Below are 2108 nucleotides of genomic sequence, written 5' to 3'. Positions count from 1 at the left end.
CAGCAAACAGGAGAGGGGCGCAGGTGCTCTCCTCCCCAGGCGGGCCACTTGGCAACGCCCTGGAGCTGCCAGCTCAGCTGGTATCTGCTCGGGGCTCACGGATGATCCCCGGGGTCACCTTGCAGTCCCCAGGCTGAGTCTGGTGGCACCAACCCACTGCTGTCCCTTGGGAGAGGTGTCCTGCAGCTGCAGGCGGGAGGGCCGGTCACGCTGCTCCCCTTGGCTCAGATTTTCTTCTCTTGCACTTGAACTAAAACACCCAAACTGTTTTTTCCACAGGCCCCGGATCCCAGTGACCCTCAACATGAAGATGGTCATGCCCTCCTGGTCAGTGCTTTGGGCGGCAGGGGTGGGTGGGATCCTTCTGAGGATGCGTTTTGGCGAGTGAGAGGGATGGGGGGACTGAAGAGCCAAAATCCACTGCCCTGTAGAAGTTGGGGGAAGAGCAGAGCACACCCAGCTCCCACCTCCCCACACCCTGGGGCTGACCCTGCTTCTTCTCCCAGGTTTGATCTGATGGGGTTGACTCCGGATGCACCTGAGGATGAAGCTGGGATCAAGAAAGCCGCAGAAAACAGTAAGAGCCTTTGGGGAGGTGGAAGCGCTGAGCTCCTGGGCGCCTCTCCCTCGCTGGGACAGGAGCAGATGTCTTCCTTCCACCTCTCCTTCCTTTCTGCTCTCCTGTGATCCCAATCTACCTTCTCCCTGGAGTTCGGTCCCTACCTCTCCCTGACGTGCTGAGTGTCCTGTGTGCACCCCCAGGCCTCGGGTGCTGCTCTTCGCCCCCCCCACCTTTCACTGACCCATTTCTCTGTCTTCTTCCAGTTAAAGCAATTATCGAGCATGAGATGAAGAACGGGATCCCACCCAACCGCATCATCCTGGGGGGCTTCTCACAGGTGAGTTGAGCTGCAGGGGGCTGAGGTGGAGCAGACTGAGGGTTGGGTTCCCTCTTCCCTCTCCGAAGACATCCCTCAAAGAGGGCATCTGTGGCAGGGAGGTGGGTGGGTGCTGTGTGAGCCAGTGGGTGCTCCGGGACTGCAGATCCCTCCATCGCACTAACAGACCTTCCTCATTTGCTGCAGGGCGGCGCCTTGTCTCTGTACACGGCTCTCCCCTGCCAGCACCAGCTGGCTGGCATCGTGGCGCTCAGCTGCTGGCTCCCGCTGCACAAGGCCTTCCCACAGGTATCCTGCGCTGCTGCTGCCCCTTCTGTCTGCACGGAGGGTCGGTGTGGGGGGTGGTTCCTGTCCAGAGTTTGCTGCAGTTCAGCCTGGGGCTGCTGGAGGCACGGGGTGCCTGTGGTGGGGGCTTAATCCCACGCCCCTGCTCCTGGGGCTTGGGGCAGGTGAGGGCACAGGAGGAATCAGGGCTCTACCTCCGATCTGGTGTGGGCATCTGTGAGCTGATCGGCTCCCCAAGCCTCCTTGTGCCCACCGGGCAGCAGCTCAGTCCTGGTGGCAGTGTGGGAGAAGGCAGGTGGCAGGGCAGCAGGTGCTGTGCGAGCGACTCTCCCACATCCCTCCTGAGGAGGGGAGCTGCCAGGTGATGTGCATGGGGACGCAGATACAGCACTTGCCCTGTTCCCCGCTGGGAATCCCCTCTCCTGGGCACCCCTGAGCACTTCCTTCCTCGCTGCAGGCGGCAAATAACAGCGTGAACAAGGACATCGCCATCCTGCAGTGCCATGGGGAGATGGATCCCATGATCCCCGTTCGCTTCGGGGCCCTCACTGCTGAGAAGCTGAAATCTGTTGTCACCCCCACCAAGGTCCAGTTCAAAACCTACCCTGGCGTGATGCACAGTTCCTGTCCTCAGGTCAGTGCCTCGGGGCGGAGAGAGGGGACGGGGCTCTCAGGGGCTGGTCTTGCCTTTGGGACCGACCCCAGCATGGTGGGTCAGGCAGGGGAGGGAAATTGCTGAGTCTGGAATACACAGGATGTGTTTATTCCCTGATTCACTCCGGGGAGGCTGCGCAGCCCTCGTGTCCCCACGCTTGGGAGAATGCACGGTCCTTGAGGAGCCCCGGAATGACAGGCTCTGGGCTCTCCGCAGGAGATGATGGCTGTGAAGGAGTTCATCGAGAAGCTGCTGCCCCGGATCTAAGC

General features: G+C 61.2%; 1 protein-coding gene across 1 annotated transcript in view; it reads left to right on the top strand.

Annotated features, from left to right (window-relative positions):
- LYPLA2 (lysophospholipase II) overlaps positions 1–2106 on the top strand; it is a 4360-nt gene extending 2254 nt beyond the window's left edge. The window contains exons 4-9 of the mRNA XM_009578004.1: positions 280–327; positions 507–577; positions 826–899; positions 1086–1187; positions 1642–1818; positions 2056–2106. Coding sequence (XP_009576299.1) covers positions 280–327; positions 507–577; positions 826–899; positions 1086–1187; positions 1642–1818; positions 2056–2106 — 523 coding nt within the window. The remainder of the gene's footprint in view (positions 1–279; positions 328–506; positions 578–825; positions 900–1085; positions 1188–1641; positions 1819–2055) is intronic.
- Positions 2107–2108: the final 2 nt, after the last annotated feature.

Source organism: Fulmarus glacialis, unplaced genomic scaffold (genome assembly GCF_000690835.1).
Source record: "Fulmarus glacialis isolate BGI_N327 unplaced genomic scaffold, ASM69083v1 scaffold30925, whole genome shotgun sequence".
NCBI classification, from domain to species: Eukaryota; Metazoa; Chordata; class Aves; order Procellariiformes; family Procellariidae; genus Fulmarus; species Fulmarus glacialis.
This window is presented reverse-complemented; position numbering and strand designations above follow the sequence as displayed.